Raw genomic sequence first — 19,753 nt, 5'->3', positions numbered from 1 at the left:
TGATTGTTTTTTTGGGTATCTTAGGATATATCCCTAGAGGTGGGATCACTGGATCAAATGGCAGTTCCATTTTTAATTTTTTGAGGAAACTCCATGTTGCTTTCCATAGTGGCTGCACCAGTCTGCATTCCCACCAGCAGTGTACTAGGGTTCCATTTTCTCCATACCCTTGCCAGCACTTACAATTCGTTGATTTGTTGATGGAGCCATTCTGACAGGTGTGAAGTGATACCTCATTGTGGTTTTAATTTGCATCTCTTTGATGATTAATGACTTTGAGCATTTTTTCATATGTGTCTTGGCCAAATGTATGTCCTCTTTGGAGAAGTGTCTATGTAGGTCCTTTGCCCATTTTTTAATTGGATTGTTTGTCTTCCTTTTGTCAAGTTGTATGAGTTCCATATATATTTTGGAAATTAACCCTTGATCAGATGTGTCGTTGGCAAATATGTTCTCCCATACAGTGGGCTTCCTTTTCGTTTTGTTGGTTTCTTTTGCAATGCAGAAGCTTCTTATTTTGATGTAGCCCTATTTGTTTATTTTCTCCTTAGTTTCTCTTGCCCTAGGAAATGTATCGGCAAACATTGCTATGAGAGATGTCTGAGATTTTGCTGCCTATGTTTTTGTCTAGAATTTTTATGGTTTCATGTCTTACATTTAAGTCTTTTAGCCATTTTGAGTTTATTTTTGTGGATGGTGTAAGTTGGTTGTCTAGTTTTATTTTTTTGCATGTACCTGTCCAATTTTCCCAGCACCATTTATTGAAGAGACTATCTTTACTCCATTGTATGTTTTTGCCTCCTTTATCAAATATTAATTGAACATAATGATGTGGTTAAATTTCTGGGTTCTCTGTTCTGTTCCACTGATCTGTATGTCTGTTCTTGTGCCAGTACCATGCTGTTTTGATTACAGTGGCTTTGTAGTATAACTTGATATCTGGTATTGTGATTCCTCCAACTTTGTTTTTCTTTCTCAAGATTGCCGTGGCTATTTAGGATCTTTTTTGGTTCCATATAAATTTGCAAATTGTTTGTTCTAGATCTGTGAAAATGCTATTGGTATCTTAATAGGGACTGCATTGAATTTATAGATTGCTTTGGATAGTATGGACATTTTAATGATGTTAATTCTTCTAATCCATGAACATGGTATATTTTTCCATTTGTTTATATCTTCCTCTATTTCTTTTTTCAGTGTCCTGTAGTTTTCTGAGTAAAGGTCTTTTACATTTTTGATTAAATTTATTCCTAGGTACCTTTTTTTTTTAGTTGCAATGGTAAATGGGATTGTTTTTTTAGTTTCTCTTTCTGAGAGTGCATTATTGGTGTATAAAAATGCCATCGATTTCTGGGTGTTAATTTTGTATCCTGCTACCTTGCTGAATTAATTTATTAAATCTAGTAATTTTTTGGTGGAATCTTTAGGATTTTCTATGTACAATATCATCCATGTTGTCTGCAAATAATGACAGTTTTACTTCCTCTCTTCCAGTTTGGATGCCTTTTATGTTTTCTTCCTGTTTGATCTCTGTGGCTAGAACTTCCAGTACTGTGTTGAATAAGAGTGGTGAAAATGGACACCCATGTCTTGTTCCTGTTCTTAGGGGAAATGGTTTTAGTTTTTGCCCATTGAGTATGATGTTGGCTGTAGGTTTATCATAACATATATATGTTATGTTGAGGTATGTTCCCTCTATTCCCATTTTGCTGAGAGTTTTTATCAAAAATGAGTGTTGGATTTTATTGAATGCTTTTTCTGCATCTATTGATATGATCATGTGATTTTTGTCTTTCAGTTTGTTTATGTGATGTATCATGTTTATTGATTTGCGAATATTGTGCCAGCCTTGCATCCCTGAAATAAATCCAACTTGGTCATGGTGAATGATCTTTTTAATATATTGCTGGATCCAATTTGCTAATATTTTGTTGCAGATTTTAATATCTATGTTCATCAGAGATACTGGCCTTTAATTCTCATTCTTTGTAGTGTCTTTATCTGGTTTTGGAATTAGGCTAATGCTGGCCTCGTAAAAAGAGTTTGGAAGTGCTTCTTCCTCTTGGATTTTTTGAAATAGTTTGAGGAGGATAGGTGTTAGTTCTTCTTTGGATGTTTGGTAAAACTCCCCTGTGAAGCAATCCGGGCAAAGGCTTTTGTGTGCTGGGAGCCCTTTGATTACTGCTTCATCAGCAGTTATCGCCTATTCAGGTTTTCTAACTCTTCCTGATTGAGTTTTGGAAAGTTGTATTTTTCTAGGAATTCGTCGATTTCATCCAGGTTGTCCAGCTTGGTGGCATATAGTTGTTCACAGTATTTTCTTACAATCTTTTGTATTTCTTTTGGGTCAGTTGTTATTTCACCTCTTTCACTTCTGATTTTGTTTATTTGGGTCCTCTCTCTTTGTTTCTTGATGAGTCTGGCTAAAGATTCATCAATCTTGTTTATCTTTTCAAAGAACCAGCTCTTGGTTTTATTGATCTTTAGTATTTTTTTTTTAGTCTCTATGTCATTTAGTTCTGCTCTGATCTTTATTATTTCCTTCCTTCTACTTACTCTGGACTTTTCTTGTTGTTTTCTTTCTAAGTTTTTAAGTTGTAGGGTTAGAAAGTCTATTAGAAGGTTTTCTCATTTTTGGGGGGTAGGCTTGTAGTGCTGTGAACTTCCCTCTCAGGAATGCTTTCACTGTGTCCCATAGATTTGGAGTTATTGTAAGTACTGATTCTTTATGGAGAAATCTTTTGTAATCTAGTCTATCTTCTTAATTTTCCTATGAAAAGTAAAAATGGCCCTAATTTTGTGCTTAAGTTTTACATATAGCATTTTTTTAAAACAATAAAGCAAAAACCAGTAGATAGCATTAAGGATGTTTGTTTTCATCCTGATTGAAAAGTTTGGGGTTAGAATAGACCCTTTAAATAGCATCTAGTTTAGTGGCACAATTTTTTCTTAAGAAGAGGGGCCCATGGTGGGAACACATAACTTGTTGGAGGCTGTGTTTGTGGGCTCCCTGGATTGGCCTCAATTCTAACATGAGCCAAGTAACAGGAGAAAAAAGAAGACTTGCTTATGTCCCTACTTTCCTTTCAAATAAATTGTGTGGCACTAGAGGACCAAACAGGGAACTACATGGAAAAAGTTTGTACAATAAAGTAGCAGGTAAAAAAAGAAAGAAAGAAAAAAAGAAACCCTGTGCGCCATCCCAAGCCTTCAAAGTCATGTTAGAATTTCTCCATTTAAAAAAAAAACCGAATATTAACTAAAACTCTACTCCTAACTTGGAGCCTCTTTATATATTCCAAACCTGTTGTTAGGTTATAACATCAGAACTAAAGCACATTGTCATGGAAAAGGGACCCTTTCCACACTATTGTAGTTTATGAGCTTTGTTGGAATAATCACATCTTTATGATTGTCATTGGCAGTAAAATATTTCTTTAATTTCCAGTGGCACACAAGGCTATTAAATGTCTTGGAGAAAAAGTCAACCCAAGTCTTGTCCTCGAGAAATGGATTCTCCAATTTTTCTTAACAGTGCGTGAACCACCATAAGATTCCTGCCTTCCTACCATCCTGGGAGAGCAGCCTTGCTCAAATATCAAGGTGATAACTTCTTCTTCTTCTTCTTTTTTTTTTTTAATATATCTTTATTGTCAAAAGTACCACAGATGTCCCCTATTTCCCCATTAACCCCTTCCACCCCACACCTACTCCCCACCCAAGGCCTGTGTAAAACCTTCACTAACCCCTTCTCTGTCATCAATTGTGCAACTTGAGCAGGGGTAGGAGAGTCAGTCATAAGTCACTACAGCTGTTAACGAGCCCACCAGTTATACAATGAGCCTATCACTATGTTCATTGCTTAAACCCAGGAAGGGACCACATTTTCAATGATATATTTTTTTCCTGTTTATATGAAATATGTCCCAGTAATAATTTATCTCCCAATCTTTAATTTGACCCATGGCATTGTAAGCAAGGATTGTTCTGGTTGGGTACAGATGGCAAGAGTGAAGGGAATGTGAGCTAGTTCTGCCCTAGTTCAATAAAATTATTGGGCACGCATCACCCAATCAGAGGAAAATGAATGATGTTTTCTTAAAAAAAGTGCTGGCAGCAGAACCACTGTAAGATGGAAAGGCTCCCAGCACAACCTGGAAGTTTCTGTTACTGATTTCAAATGAGAATTATTGTTAATAGGAATAAAGTTATTATCGGCATGAATCACAGACACAGAAACCTGTTAACTTAATAATGTGGCAAATATACTATTAATCTTTAGTGAAGCAATATTAATATATTGCCTAATCTAAGAAAAGGCTCGAGTGTCTTGAAAGCTTGAAATCATTTCTGCTTCTGCCTAAAGTTCTGAAATCATCCCTTTTTAAAGTTTTAAATACTTTCATTTCAGACAAGCCTCCAAGTTTTCAGGAATAACTGCTGTCAATAGAGATTCGTTTTCACCTTTGAATGAATGATAATGTCACAGGGCAACATCATCAACCTTAATATCAACATATTTTAAATGTATGTCTTGGAACTGGAGGTCAATAATGGCCACTAAATTTAAAATATGAAATTCTATGATGTTTTATTCTTGGTTCTTTGATGATCTTTATACTGGTGATTATTTCTCCTGGAGGCAAAAGTCTAATTCCAGCCTATCCCAATGGAAGTTTTCTTTGCTTCTCTTGAGAAGTACATTCTAACCATTTTCTTTGAAGTTTCTGACAAACATGACTATATATCATTTGAAACCTATATAGTCTGTATCAGAGATTTTTAACCCAGGTGCAAGAGAGGCATTGTGGGTAATAGCAAAGTGTGAGTGTTGATACCAGCCCTGAATTAGGATGACCAATCTGCTGCATACTAGTAGGGTGACCTTGAACAAGTTGCAAGTTACTTAATGTCTTTGAGCCTCAGATTTAGGATGATAGTATGAGCTCTGCAAGCCTGTTGTGGGGATTAAATGAGATACTGTGAAGTCATCTTTCAGAAGCTATGACACATATAGCTTATCAATAAGTGTTAGTTTTTGTTCTTTGCAATAAATCAGGTGCCTGGATTTAGCGAGATGCTTACGAATTATGTTATCAGAATTTATTGCAATTTGTGTCAAATTAAAAATATATGACATTTTTCAGAGAAGGCTCAGTCAAAAGAAATATCAGGTGTCACTACATTATGAAGATTAAAGAATCAGTAATTTGTGTTATTTGCACAGAAAATTCAAGGCTAGCTATGAATCACTTAGTAATTTTGTATTCATTAATTTCTTCATTCTAAAACATTTTTATGATATTAATGATCATATATATGGGTAATATTTGGGGTTTTTTGTGCCAGCTACTATTGTGGAATCAGGAGGGAGTTTGAATCTGCTCGGTCAGCCTAGCTTTCTTGCCTTGTTTAGAGCACGGGTCACCAAACTTTTTTGTGAAGGACCAGATAGAAAATATTTCCACATACAGATTCTATTGCAACTACTCAATTCTGCTGTTTTTTATGCATAAGTAGAATACAGTATGACAAACAAACAAGAATGGCTATGCTCCAATAAAACTTATTTGTGGACACTGAAGTTTGAATTTCATATAATTTTCATGTGCCACAAAATATTGTTTTATTTTTTATTTTTTTTCAACTATATAAAAATGTAAAAACCATCATGCTTTACAGGACATACAAAAAAAGACAGCGGGCTGGATTTGTCCTGCAGGCTGTAATTTGCTAGCCCCGGGTTTAGAGAAACAAGCATTATACTAAGAGTTAGAACTTATATTCTGTTTTTCCTTTAATGCTGTTAACTGTGCAAACTACTCATCCCCTCCAAAATCACTTAATTTTTCTTAAAAAAAAATAATTATTGACTTTTAGAGAGGAAGGAAGAGGGATAGAGAGATAGAAACATCAATGAGAAACATCATCGATTGGCTGCTTCTTACACACCCCCTACTGGGGATTGAGCCACAACCTGGGCATGTCACCTCTTGGTTCATGGGCCGATGCTCAACTACTGAGCCACACCAACCAGGCTCACTTGATTTTTCTGAGCCTCAGTTTCCTTTACAACAAATGAAGTAGTTGGGTAAGTTAATCTCTAAGTTTCTTTTCAGCTCTGTTGGTCTCTGACATATCAGTACAACTACTCATTAGCCATTTAAATTCCAAGTTGGGGGATAGTCCGAAATTCCTTCAAGGACTTTCATAATCATGTGGTATATGAGAATATATTAAGAAATCATAATATTTCTTCATAAGTATGTTAGTCTTTGAGCATTACTACATCAAAAATTGTTTAAATAGCATATATTTATAAAGGATACTTTGAACTTACTGTTTTTCCTCAGATTTCTCCACAGCATAGGGACTGATTCACCAAGGAACTAAGAGTGGGTAGGGAGAGAATCACTTGCTCATTAGTACTTATACTTAAGAGTACAGTGGGGGTGGTACTCGAATCAGCCAATTTAGCTACTTGTTAGTAGCAGTTTTTAAAGGCTTAATGAGGGAGGAAGGCAAAACCTTTGGCTAAAGGGAAGTTGGGTAATTGCTCATAGAGCTCATATTTTCGTTTGCTGCTTTTATGCCTTATAACTATGCTCTCTGAAGTATTGTCTGTTTCTACTGACAGACATTTATAGTTCTACAGGACAAACAACATAGCAAGGTTCTCTGCAGGTAGGCCTCTACCTGCCCCCACCTAGCTTTCAAAATTAGAGCCTATAATGATTAGAAGCATTTACAGTGGAACTGCCCAACAAAATGTATGGGGAGCACTTGTTGGGGTGAAAATAGGTGTTTCTTTATTAATATGCAATTATTTTATTGTTCTTCGGGGTGGTACTAATTACCCTTCCTTACCTGCATAATGCACATTTTGTAAAGAAGCTGCCAAATGAAGAGAGGGAGAAGGGTGCAGAAGCATTTTGTGTCTTCCACATGGAGCTCACTGTAGCAGCCACCATTTTTTTCCTTGGCGTGGTCTAACCAGCTCGTCAGATCTCCACGAAGGTGGCAGTGTCGCAGACAGCATGCTCTCAGTGCATTAGCAAACACCCCAAGGATGGTCAGGAGGGAGCAACCTGCAAATAATTGGAGATAGCATGTATTAGTGAAGGAATTGTTCTTTCGTTTTCCAAGATGTCAATCAGAAAGATGACAGTTGTATGGATGAAGGACAGCAAAGGGACTGAGAAGGCTTTAGCACCCAAGGGGTTGAATTCAAAGGAGCAAGCTCTGACAAGGGTTCTGACATTCTGGTGACCAGTCCAAGGTGGTGCTTGACAGCTGATGTAAAACACGAAAAAGGTAAGATCAATGGGAACATATTGAAAAGGGAAGAAAGGAGAGAAAAAAACACACACCAAAGTAAAAATTTTAGAATCTCTCAGATGTCTCTAACTTTAACTCATTAATGGATAAGACAACCTGAACTTTCTTTTACAGCCCTAACACAAAGAACTGGGACAATTTTTAAAATATAAAGTGTTATATAAATAATCTTCACTTTACTTGTCATGTAGAAGGTGGTTTCATATTTTGACATGGAGATGAAGGGAAATGTGTTCTCTGCTTTGACTTTATCCTTGAATTTCAGACATAAGGTTAAACTTCGAACTCTTCAGATGACTTTATCCATGTTGATAGTGTCACTAAAAGTTCAGATTGGATTAGTTGGTTTTTGACTTTTCCAGGAGTTTCCTCTGGGTTTATGTGGCTGTTGCTTTAATATCAGAAGCATTTTAATGCTTTAGATGTTTGCAGTCCCTTACTGCTAATGGTTTGCAACAGCATTGTTGCTTCTTTTACGATTCAGATTCACCTTTTCTTTGACTCCATTAGGACTTCCTGATACGAGGACAGATAAAAGACCCCTGTTTAGTTAACAGTTCAGTTGTGCTATCATGATTGTTACAGTTTTATATAGAACCCCTTTGACCAGATAAATCCTTCCACAGATTACGTAGACACCAAACCATAGTTTCAGAATAAATGGGAAAGGAAATGTGAAAACGTCTGAGTTTCTCCAAAGAAGGCTGCTATAAATACTCAAAGTATAGTTTGGTTGTCATTTTGATTATGTCCAAGTTTCCTATAATAAAATTCTAGATGAAATGCATTTTAACCAAGTTCATTTAAATGCCACAGAGTTTTGAATTTTATATTTAAATAAAGAATATTAATATTTCTTTTTATGGTTAGAATGATTATATTGATTTGACCTGGTCTTTTCTTTAAGAGTTGTAATAGACCTATTATGTCAGTCTTTGGTTAATTAAGGAAGCTGGGGGCCTGGTAATTGGATATGGAGCCTTTTACCTCCAAGTCACTGAATCAAATCCAGCTCAAATTGTTAGTGACCAAGAATGATTACAGTAGTCGCTCTTTGGTGGCCTCGGTGAAGTGTGTTGAGGTCAAGTGGAAGTATGTTTGGTAACTGCTGACACGAGATGGGCTCATATCAATAGTCACTATTGCCTCTTTTTAGTCGCTAATTCCAGACACAAATAAAAGGCCCAGGGGACTGAGAAGGCCATAGGGACAGAAGCACCTGTAAGTGGCCAAGGTTTATATCTCTTAGGAAAAAAGTAGTAGGGATATCTCATTATTGCAGGAAGAATTGCTCTATTTTGAGACTTTCCTAGCTATTTCAATTAGTTTACTTAAGGTTTTAGTAAGATGAGAACTGAGAATGTCTTGATGAACAGTCAGAGAGAATTTGAATAGGTCTGGGATAGGAGGCTTAACTTCCTGACATTTCCTTATGATCTTGTCTCTATTTCTTAAAAACCTGTTCTCTGTTCAACTCTTGTAAAATAGTGCTGTGTAGATAGTCATTACTGGCATTGATTCAACTTACTCTCTGCTTTCAAACAGGCTTTATTGCTAAATGATAACTATTTGCAGAATGAATGACTATTTCCAAAGATAATTCCTCAATATTTCTCCCTATATTTCAAATTCAAGGACTTTATTGAATATTTATTTTAAACTCACTACTTATTTTTTTAATATAAACAATTCACTATTTGTTGCAAGGTAAATTTGGATTTGTTCTTATGCATGATAAATTGATACCTGTAATTTTATTAAACAGCCAAATGCCGCTATCATATTATTTCTAAAGAGAGATAGCTTAGATTAGTGCATCTTCAACTAGCTGTGTTAAAAGATCAGTTTTTAAAAACACATTCATAACTATCATGGCCAATACATTTGTGAAATACAATAAAAATGAAATACCAAAAGAATAAAATAAGAAGCAAAGACATACAAAATATAAGTCCTTATATTTTATTGTTAGATTCAACAGACATAAAACGCAACTTTCCATAAATACTTCTCCATGTTTTCTCTCAGTGTCTATTTATTTTGTTGCATACCAGTAACAAACAGTTTATTGATCAGCTCTGCTCCATGGATCAGGCTTTGAGTACCACTGGATTCAACTGAATACATACTTTGAAAAACAAGTTTATTGAAACAAAAAGTTGTATCTGATGTGGTGATACGAAGCAACAAAAATAAAATGGCTAAGAAGAAGGAATGATTAAGCACAAATGAGGTCTAAAATTTGAGCCAGCACTGCAAGTGCTTATAATTGGTGCCAAACAAATGTGAACATAATTATTTATTCATTTAACATATTTATTAAGTACCTACTGTGTACCAGGGACTTTTTTAGGCTTTCAGAATATAGCAGTAAAAAAGACCTACAATTCTCTGAGTTTTCTTTCTGGTGGGGATGACAGCAAACAAGCAAGAAAATAATTAGGCAAATTCAATAATAAAAACAAAATAGACAAATAAGATAGAGACCTACTGTGGGGTTTGGTGCAGAGGAGAATTTAAAAGTGGAAATTTGAACTGAGGATTGAATAGACTGGAAGTAAGCAAAGAGCCTTGGAGGAAGCATATGCCAGACATGTCATGAGAGGTTCAGGGACAGTAAAGGCCAATGAGGTAGTAGCTCAGTTAGAAGATTGGGAAGAGATGAAGTCCAAGAGTTGGTCAGGGGTCAGACATCAGGTCAAAGTAAGGAGCTTAGATATTATCCTCAGTGATATGGGACACCATTGAGATGTTTTATGCAGAATAAATATAACATAGGGTGTATACTTTTTAAAAGTTTATGCTGAAACTTTGGTAGCTGCATGGATAATGGGTTTTAGGGAATAGAGAGGAAGCTGGGAGACAGGCAAGAGGTAGTGTTGACTTAGACATACCAGTCGCAACAAAGAAAAGTGAACAGGATGGGATGTGTTTGTGAACAATCAATAGGATTTTCTGATGTGGAGAGAGGTTGAAGAAATGAGAACATTAAGGATGACTACTTTTCCCTCCTTAAATAACTGGGTGTTGGTGATTTATATTGAGATGGAAAAGGCAAGAAGGGAGTCAGTTTGAAGTTGGAAGGATCAAGAGTTGAGTTTTGATGAGGTTAAGTTTGAGACTATTAGATAACCAAGACAAAATGTTGAGGAGGAAGTCAGATTTATGAGTTTCAAGGTGTCAGAAGAGAGGTCAATATGAAACTGAGTGCTTGGTATACGGTTGGCATTAAAAACTATGGGACTACAGGTTACTTAAGGAAAGAGGGTGGGAAGCGAAGAGCCAGGGTCCCTTGGTTGAATCCTAGGGCTCTGCATCAATTAGGAAGAGAAAACTTAGCCAAGGAGGCAGAGGGAGAGTAAGCAATGTGCGTTGTAAGTCAGGGGATGGAGAAGTAATAAACCCAAATTGATCCGCTGGACTGAGAGAGAGCCAATAAGCTAGATAGAGAGGGCAAAGCAAAGAACTGTACAGTAATCTGCCTGTCTTATCAAACCACAGAGTTATCACTGAATGTTAGGGGTTGAAAACATCTACATCTACACATCACACTGCCGCCTTGGATTAATCCATTAGACTTAATAGAAAACTCATGCCTCAGTACAAATAATTTTGGGTGTCATGTAGACTCAGTCTTAAAAAAAATCCATTGTCATTATAATTCTCAAATTGCTTTTCTGCACCAGGAGCAGAAATGGGAACTGAAAAAAAACTGGAATAAAAATGCAACTGAGACTTCAAGCTCCAGTTTAAATGTGCAAGCACACCAGGCGTGCACATTTTAAAATAAAACAGATGAGCTATTTAAAATGTTTTATTGCAAAACTTAAAGATTGTCGCCATTACTATTAAAAAAACTTCCGAAAGCAATTTTTCTATTCTTTGTACCTTTAAGTCCTTGGCTCTGATGTTCTGCTCCTCTGACCTTGATCTAATCATGAATATCTATGCTACTTAATTATAATAAAAAAGCCTACATTGCACTCTAGATGGTAGATGCACATTTTTTTCTTCTTTGGTCACCTGCCAGTTCTCAAAATTATAGCAGTGGGAAGAAATGCAAATGAAGGCCCTGCTTGACAGCTAAACATAATGGAATGCATGGTCCACATTTGAAAAGTTACCTTAAAATAAAAGGTAGCATATAAAAAATCATTTCTTTAAGGTCACCTATGGCTTTGAATTACAGCTTTGAGGAATTTCCAATTTAGTCATCAGAGAGGAAGAAGCCAAAATAAAGATTATATACTTTGCTAGAGGGAAGACAGAGTTTTACTTCACCAGAGTTGGGTGATCTTATAACTTGGAAACAAAGCAAAACAAAAGAAAAAAATCCAAAATATTTATTTTATAGATTATTGTGTAAAGCAAACCACTGAGCAACATTTTCTATTATAATTTTACTAGCAGTTAATAAATTTTTTTGTAAATGTCCAAAGAATGCTTACCTTATCACATGTTAAAAAATGTAACATGTGGGCTACAATAGGCTGGCAGTTAATGTCATAGACCTGGGTTATGTCATTAACCGAGAAAAATAAGGCCTGGGTTATGGTTCCATTTTAGCCATTTTTGTGAGGTCTTGGGTAAGTCATTTAACAAATTTTGTCTTAGTTTCTACACTTAGTTATAACAAGCCTTGACTGAGCATTTACCATATTCCAAGTGTGCAAGACACAGGAATTTCTAACTGTATTCATAAATTGATTATTTCAATATAACACGGCAGATGAAATGGTAAAGATATGCTCAGGGTGCTACAGGAGCAAAGGTAAAGTATATAAAGTCTCATCTGTAAAAAGATATACGTGCCCTTTCTACCTACCTCACAGGTATGTAAGGAAAATGAAGTAACACTGAATACACCTAATTTTTAAAAATACAACTCATTGCATTGTCATTAGTAGTAGTTGTCTAGATAAATAGTAGGGACAGTCACAGTAGTCAAAGTACTACCTAAAGTAAAATATGTTAGAAATTAAGGTCACAATTAAGCAAGACAGAGAAATAGATAGGTCCATCAAGGGAACAGAATAGAAACTCCAGAAATGTAAATGGCAGTATACAGTGAAGATGATATCTCAAATTAATGGGGGAAAATACAGACTTTTTAGTAAAAATTTTAGTATTTTGTCTCATTAAAAAGGACTGACTATTCTTGAAAAATATGTAAACTGATCCCTAAAAGAATAGGGGAGAATATAAGAGTATATAGATCTTGTTTTGGACATAAATTTTACATAATTTGAAACAAAATTAAAATTTAAAGATACCTTAAAGTATAAAGAAAATTGGAACAAATGCACTTACTTGTATGTGAAGTTAGTGGTTTAACCAGATAGAGAGGAATTATACTAAGCGATTTTACTTAGGTTTTGCCTCAAAATTGCCAGGAGGGATGACGAAAAGTGAGTAAGGACAAGTTGGCTGAGAGATAGATAGATGGGTTCATATGTGATTTTTTACTACTTTTGTTTATGTTTAAAACATTCCATTATTAAAACTGTTTAACAAGGGACAGCTAAAAGAAGATCGAGATTATTGATATTCTTGCAGGCTCTGTTGCTCCCACATGTAATAACTGGCAGGATCTACAAATTCTGTGAGTTGAAAGAGAAGTCATAGAGAATCAAGGAGGGAAGAGATATGTCAAGAAAACCATAAAAACCAAAAAGTTAATATAAAATGTGACTGACTTACATTTTTCTGGCTGATAAATCACATTACAATGCATCATATGAAGAGTTATCAGAGCCATAAGTGCAGACATAAAAGGGATAAGTAAAACCAGGACCCACGCTCCTGAGTGCTGAATGTAAGATATTCCTAGAAAGACTGCAGTAGCATTTAGGTTCATGAGCCAGTAAAACCTGAGGTGCACAGACAGACAAAAAGAAAAATGCCAGTGAGTCACTTCAGATAACAATTGCTAATTTTAATGCTTTTTCATAAATGTAAGCTATAAAAATTATGGCATGTTAGCTCAACTACATTTTACAAATATTATTAGATTTCTAAATAAGTTTACGCTTATCAGCTGTCCTATCAGTTTAATTAGCTTTGTTTCCTTTCTATTTAGAAGAGATGTAGAAACAGTGTCCTCTTTTATCTAAAGCAGAAGTTGACAAATGTTTTTTGTAAAGGGCCTGACATATAAAGCTTAGGCTCTGCAGGTCATATGGTCTCTGCAGCAACTATTCAACTCTGCTGTGGAGCTAAAGGAGCCATAGACAACGGAATACACCCAATGAACCTGGAAAGTTACATGGCTAAAGAGTTGAATCTTTTTATTTATTCCTGGGAAAATTTAGGAGAACTCAGGTTATATAAAGACCATGCATTAAATCAAAGAGATGAGTGTCATTTGAATAAAACTTTCAGTGTCTCCTTGTCAGTAGTATTACAAATAAGTACCTATCTCTTGCCTGGCCTGGTGTGGCTCAGCAGTTGAGTGTCAGCCTAGGATCCAAGAGATTGCGGTTTGATTCCCAGCCAGGACACATGCCCAGGTTGCGGGCTTGATCCCCAGTTGGGGGCATGTAGAAGGCAGCCGATCAATGATGACTCTCTCATCATTGATGTTTCTATCTCTCTCTCCCTCTCCCTTCTCTCTGAAATCAATAAAGATATATGTAAAAACCAAAAAACAACAACACCCCAAATAGGTACCTACTCAGTTGTCAGATTTGCAATTTGTGGGGAAATCATCTCTATCTCTCAACCTTCCATTGGGCCCAAATCCTGCCATAGAATCCCATCGCAGAGGAGGGGTCCTTAATATTAACTTAAAAAATTATGGAGGTAAAATTAAATATAACAAAATCTACCCACTTAAATATATAGTTTTATGAGTTTTGATAAATGTTTTATTTTGCAAACACTAATAAACCTAAGTTTTAGGGCACTTAACATTATCACTAGAACTTAAAGGACTTACCTGATTAGATCAGGCCCCCCCAGGATACCAGGATTATCTCCCCTTCGATTACCTCCAAAGTAACTAATTAGGCCTTAATTATATTGCAAAATCCCTTCGCCTTTGCCATATAACATTCCATAATCATCGGGATATCCAGTCATCTTTGCCATAATTTATTGGGTGAAGTCAGATTACAGGTTATTCCCACATTCAGGGGGATGGGTCTGTCAAGAGTGTGACCCATTGGGAGTCATACTCTGGCATTTCCTGTACATCTTCTAATTGAAGGAGAGAGGAAATGATGCAGAATTAGGCTGTTAATTAATTAAAGACCAGCCTCCTTACTGTACCTCATTCCACTAGCCCACGGAGGATGGAGGCTTAGCTCCCTGCTGTGCCCAGCTGGCACTGCCCCCAGGGTGAATTGGAGCACTGCCAGGTTCTGCTGGGCAGGGGATGGAAGACCAGCTCCTCTCTAAGGCTCACTAACACGCCCAGGCTGGGGAATCCGAGTGCCCTTGCCTGCTTCCGCTCAAGTGTGTGTGTGTGTGTGTGTGTAAAATATCAGATTCCTTTTTCGGCTGAAACTATGGGGCTAGAGCAGGGCAGTTTCCATAGTGTTCAGCTGAAGTAGTGAAGTAGGGCAGGTATTGTCAACAAGATGTTCTTTTCTTTCTTTATTTAGCAGTTTTACAGTTTTAGATCTTATATAAGGTCAATGATACATTTTGAATAAAATTTTCAGTAGGTTGTCATGGGTAATTTTTTTCTATATGCTATGTAATTATTCCAACACAATTTATTGAAAAGGTGATCTTTTCCTGTTGAATTTTTTTGGCACCTTTGTTGAAAGTCAATGGACCACATAAATGTGATTCTTTATTCTGATTCTCACTTCTGTTCCACTAATCTATTCTTATGCCAATACCATATTGTTTTTATTATTGTTTTGTTTTCACTTTGTTTTAAAACAGCTTTATTGATGTAACTGACATACAGTAAACTGCAAGTGTTTAAAGTGTACAATTGGATAAATGTTGAAAATATATGCACCCATGAAATGATCACCACACTCAAGAGAATGAGCATGTCCATCACTCCCAAAAATTTCCTTATGTTCTTCTGTAATCCCTCCCTGCTGCCACCTCCTCCCTATCTCCAGGAACTGCTCATCTTTTTTTGTCTGTCACTACAGATTAGTTTTCAATTGATAGATTTTTTTTGGTAAGTGGAATTTTCCAATAGGGACCCTTTATCTGAATCCTTGCACTTAGCATAATTATTTTGAGATTCTTCTGTGTTGTTGTGTTCGTCACTAGCAGATTCCTTTTTATTCCCAAGGAGTATTCCTTTATATAAATATACCACATTTCATCTATCCACGTATCTGTTGATGGGCACTTTCCTCAGATTACAGCTAATTACAAATGATGGTGTTTTGAATATTCATGTACAGGTCTTTGAATAGACAGACTTTCATTTCCCTTTGGTAAAACACAGGAGTGGTATACCAGTTAGAAGTATATTTAACATTTTTAAAATTTTCCAAATGGTTTTCAAGTAGTGGTAACATATTTCTATTACCACCACCTCTGTATAAGAGTTCTAGTACCTCCATATCTTGGACAACACTTGGTATGGTCAGTCTTTACTTTAGTCGTTATAATAGATGTGTGGTTTTATTGTGCATTTCCCTAATGACTAGTGATATTGAGCATCTTTGCATGTGCTTATTGGCCATCTGTATATCTTCTTTGGTAAAGTTTCTGTTCAAATCATTTCTCCATTGTAAAAAATTGTGTTATTTTCTTATTACTGAGTTTTGAAGAGTTCTTTATATATCCTGAATCTGTCCTTTATTAAATAAGTGATTTACAAATGTTTCCTTCCAGCCCATATTTTGTCTTTTGATTCCCTTTGGAGTGTCTTTGAAGAGGACACATTCTTAATTGTAATGAAGTCCAATTATCATTTTTTCTCTTATGGAGCATACTTTTTGTGTTGTATTTAGAACATCTTTGCTTAATCCAAGGTCCCTGTTCTTCAGGGAAGAAATTCGAGCATTGGAAACAGACTCTTCCAAATTCTAACAGCTGTATTGTTGCAGAGCTGTGAGTAGAAGCCACCTGTTCTGGTGCAGCCTCTAAGGAAAGGCTACCTGGCTCAGTGTCTTTTTTATACTTCTTTCCAGGTATTTCCAGTTATAGATTTCACGACACCACCATTTCCTCATTAATCCAGGGTTTAACATTTGAATTACCTTTCACTCATGCCTCTTAACATGTTTTATATACCATTAATTATAAATATTGTCCTTTCTCTTTAGAATGGTTGTCAGAGACTTGAGTTTGAATTACAGCTCTGATAATCACACGATCTGTGATCTGCGGTTCTCTGAAATTTTGGGTCTTTATATTTAAAATAGGGATTATACCCTCTGCACAGAATTTTTGTAAAGATTGAATGAAGAACACAGACGGTAGCTGTATAGTGCCAAGCAAATGTAGTTGCTGTTCACTTTTTCAGGAACAAAAATAACAGTGACATTAGGGCATAGTGACAAGAAACAGAGCGTTAGTAAAGGATATGAAGCAGTTATCTGTGGTCCAGATCTTTTAGGTCCTTGAAGTTCAGAGTAAGGAGTTTAGATTTTATTTCTAGTGCATTGGGAAGCCATTTGAAGGGAATTAAGCAGGGGGCTGAAACGATCTGATTTTAAATGGGAAAAAAGATTAATGTGTCAGCCTATGAACTGCAGATAGCGCATGGCAAGTAGACCAGTCCTAGCTGTTGTAATAGTCTGGGGGAGCGCTAAGCTTGAACTGGACCAGATGGTAACGAAGGAAAGGAGAGAGGTCGCTAGATATGTGATGTCTATTTGGAAAGATGTGTACAGTTAGGCTAGTCTCCTTCCTATCTTATAAACATGCGTGCTCATTTCCATCCCTGTGCTCATTCTTTGGCTTGACCTGTCTCACTTTCAAAGTCCCATAACTTCATTCATTTATATTTTTATTTTTTTAATCCTCACCCAAGGATATTTTTTCCATTGCTTTTCAAAGAGAGTGGGAGGGAGGGAGGGAGGGAGGAACATTGATGTGAGAGAGAGAGAGAGAGAGAGAGAGAGAGAGAGAGAGAGAGAGAGAGAGAGAAACACTGATGTGAGAGAGACATGCCTATTGGTTGCCTCTGGGCTGACACTCTAACCACTGAGCCAAACCAGCTAGAACTCTTCATTCCTTTTTCTCTTGAATATTCTACTTCTTTTCTCTAAACTTCTAAAGCAAATATTCACTGCCTGATTTTCACTTTTGTCAGTTTTGTCTTCTCATTTATAGATCATCAAGCTACCTGACAACAGCTTTCTTTATCTCCATGCCTCCATGGAACCTAGCACAGCTCTAGTTCCACAATAAATAGGTAATAGCTAACTAACTGATGAGCAACATGGCATCTCTTATAAAAATTCAAACAATCAAAGAAACAACATTAAAAAACTCCAAATTTTAAATAATTGATCTAGGAAAGTAATTCCATATCAAACATAGTCATGCCAAGGAAACTGATTTACTGTAATTCACTAATAGAAACATCACAATGTAGGTGAGGTACAAAGTGAGAATTTTCTAGGGCCACTGGATAGAGTCCCTAGGCTCAGCCTCGGGTCATCCTTTCACGCTGTTGCAAGCTGCACATTTGTGTTGTGGCTGTGGCAACTGAGAGAAGCTGGAGCTGAAAGCAATGCTCTATTTCATTCAGTCTTTAAGAAATTCTTTTTTTGAATGTTAAGTATTGCTGAGAAAATCCAAGAGGGCACTGTGTGACTCTTCAGTACACCACATGGTGATGTAAACTGAATTCTCTAGAGAGGGTCAAGGAAAATTATAATTATTGCAGGACTTAAATCTTGTGAAAGGTAGTTAGAAACCAAAGAATTATAGTCTGAATATCTATGCATAGAAAGAGATTTCACATAAAGTACTAAATGTATTTGAACAAATGCCACCCAACCTATTTGATTGTGTAATTTTCTGAAAGAATTGCCTAGTACAGGCATGTTTTATATACGTCTTTGTTGATCCATGAACAGGACAAGCTATAGATAATTAAGGGTGAAATTGTATATATATATCAATTGCAAAAAAAGAAAAGAAATAAAAATCCACAGTCTTCAAACTCACCATTAAGACTCCTTTCATCTCATAGCTCACTAGCAAATTGAATATATAAAGCACCTTTCACACAGAAAGTCAGAGAGCAAAGCACTAAAGCAAAACAAATACCAGTGATTAAGGAAAATTGAAAGCAGTGGTAAAAATATGTTTCTTTAGTCTACTTTTAAATACAGACCGGGAACTGCAAGTAACTCGGAGTATATATAGGTGGTAATTTTTTTTTGCCTTCATGATTTTATTGTGTTGAACACAAATAAGGAAAAAACCTTGTTTCCGCAAAAGTCAGCATTGTTCTAGAGAGTATTTATTTTAAATATTTACTTGAATTTATTTAGTAATAATTTAAAAACTCTCTCACATATTTTGCCATTTCTTAGACTGAACAATTTTGCCAAGCTTTAGACTGATTTTAGGAGAAATGGTTTAAAATGGTCTTTTCTAATCTGAGAAAGTATCATACTTTCAGGCCTTTAGAGCATTAGTGGACAATTTAAAGAGTTCAGAGTGAATATTTTATTCTGTATTGAACAATATTTAGATAATTCATAGGGCATTTAGAGCTCTTCAAAGCGATAAAGTTGAGCTATTTAGAGGAGTCTATTGTCAATCGTAGCTTCTTTTAGCGTAACCATCGGCCCGTTGACATACTTCGAAGAACACTCTGGCAGCCGTAAATTTGGAGAGAGAAGGAGCGAATGGAAATTATACAGTTCTTACTTTTTATCTATACTTTTTTCAACAATGCTGTTAAAGAAATGGCAGTCTAATACAGGAAGATCATTGATTTTGGTGAATATACAGCGAGATTAAAGTAAAAGGTATTTTTAATCAAGAAATTTGGGGGAACGTTTCATTCTCTTCCTCTTGCTCTCACTGCCTCTCTTTTAACTGCTCTCATTCTCTTTCTCCCTTTTTTAAATTCTTGAATTAGTATTTATTAATTATTGTATTATTTTCTTAAAAATTTTTAATTGAATTTATTGGGGTGACATTGGTTCACAAAACCATACAGGTTTCAAGTGTACAACTCAACAGGACAGCATCTGCACACTGCATGGTGTGCTCATCACCCCAAGCAAAGTCTCTCTCTGTCCCCACTCTGCCCTCCTTGCCCACCTCCACCCGCCCCCCCCCCTCTGGCTGGCAGCGCCCTGCCGTCTGTGTCCTTGGGCTATGCATATAGGATTTTTTGCTTAATCCCTTCACCTTCTTTCATCTAGCACCCCCCCCCCCCCCGCCTCTCCTCTCTGACAGCTGTCAGTCTGTTCCATGCATCCATGCCTCTGCTTCTATTTTGTTTGTCAGCTTATTTTTTCATTAG

General features: G+C 36.2%; 1 protein-coding gene across 1 annotated transcript in view; it reads right to left on the bottom strand.

Annotated features, from left to right (window-relative positions):
* SLC15A5 (solute carrier family 15 member 5) overlaps nt 1–19,753 on the bottom strand; it is a gene marked incomplete at both ends in the record, with an annotated part of 73,907 nt that overhangs the window by 44,854 nt on the left and 9,300 nt on the right. The window contains 2 exons of the mRNA XM_081127804.1: nt 6,868–7,088; nt 13,039–13,208. Coding sequence (XP_080983930.1) covers nt 6,868–7,088; nt 13,039–13,208 — 391 coding nt within the window. The remainder of the gene's footprint in view (nt 1–6,867; nt 7,089–13,038; nt 13,209–19,753) is intronic.

This window comes from Miniopterus schreibersii (genome assembly GCF_964146895.1).
Source record: "Miniopterus schreibersii genome assembly, chromosome: 2".
In the NCBI taxonomy this organism is placed as follows: Eukaryota; Metazoa; Chordata; class Mammalia; order Chiroptera; family Miniopteridae; genus Miniopterus; species Miniopterus schreibersii.
Note: the sequence above shows the minus strand (reverse complement) of the source record. Positions and strands in the feature narration are given on the sequence as shown.